Raw genomic sequence first — 885 nt, 5'->3', positions numbered from 1 at the left:
TCAATTATAGTTTTTGCTTTGTCTTGGATTCCTAGGGCTGTTACACTGGTTAAAGAATATACACAAAATTATGATACTTACATTGGAAGGATTTGATAACAAAGAAGAATCAATGCTATATTGATGCAAGATCCATCCACCATCATGGCTAGTACCACTCTTCTCAAAGCGATATCGTTTCCTCATTCCAATGCGCTGGTTAGTTTTATTGGCTATAATCTCTTTTCCGATGTCTTCACCTTCCCAACAACCCAACCCGATGGTGCGAACCATCCTCAAGCTGTTAGTCGAGAACTTCCTCTTCAGACTAGTGAAGAAATAGAGGTCCTTCCCGTCATAAGAATTTTCAACGTTTTCTTCCCAAATTTCCCATGGATTCTTCTCCGTACCAAACAATTCACCTTCAAGAATGGTTCCATAGTTTGGTAGAGGCCTCCCATTGATTTTGTTACGGAGAAAATCTTGAATGAGTTCTTCATCTGTAGGTTTGAACTTCTTGCTTGCACCTGAAGGCAAATTTGTTGAAGTCATATTCAAGATTAAAAAAGAAAGAAACAAACAATTAAAGAATTAAGAAGATTATTGAAGTGGTTTAATAATGCGGTAGTAGAGTTTATATATTGGACTGATTGAAAAAATAAAAAGATTGAAATATGACAATTTATGTTCGATTTGATTTTGCCTGAATTTGTTTCGGTTCAAAATAATTATGTTATCTTTTTATTTTAATTTTTCAAAAAAAATCTAAGATTAAAAATTACTCTTTTTAGTTGACATCGACTAAAGTTAAATGTGTCAATTTTTAATATCATATCATCAAAAAATAATTAAATTATATTTTAAATTTAATATTATATCTTCTAATTGAATTTAAAAAGATATTAT

At 31.1% G+C, this 885-nt stretch overlaps 1 protein-coding gene across 1 annotated transcript; it reads right to left on the bottom strand.

Moving 5' to 3' along the window:
- LOC107606630 (NAC domain-containing protein 43) lies at positions 1 to 703 on the bottom strand. Its single transcript, XM_016308670.2, has one exon. It carries the CDS (start codon positions 529 to 531, stop codon positions 1 to 3), a length of 531 nt encoding a protein of 176 aa, XP_016164156.1. The 5' UTR covers positions 532 to 703.

Source organism: Arachis ipaensis, chromosome B07 (assembly GCF_000816755.2).
Source record: "Arachis ipaensis cultivar K30076 chromosome B07, Araip1.1, whole genome shotgun sequence".
NCBI lineage: Eukaryota > Viridiplantae > Streptophyta > Magnoliopsida > Fabales > Fabaceae > Arachis > Arachis ipaensis.
Note: the sequence above shows the minus strand (reverse complement) of the source record. Positions and strands in the feature narration are given on the sequence as shown.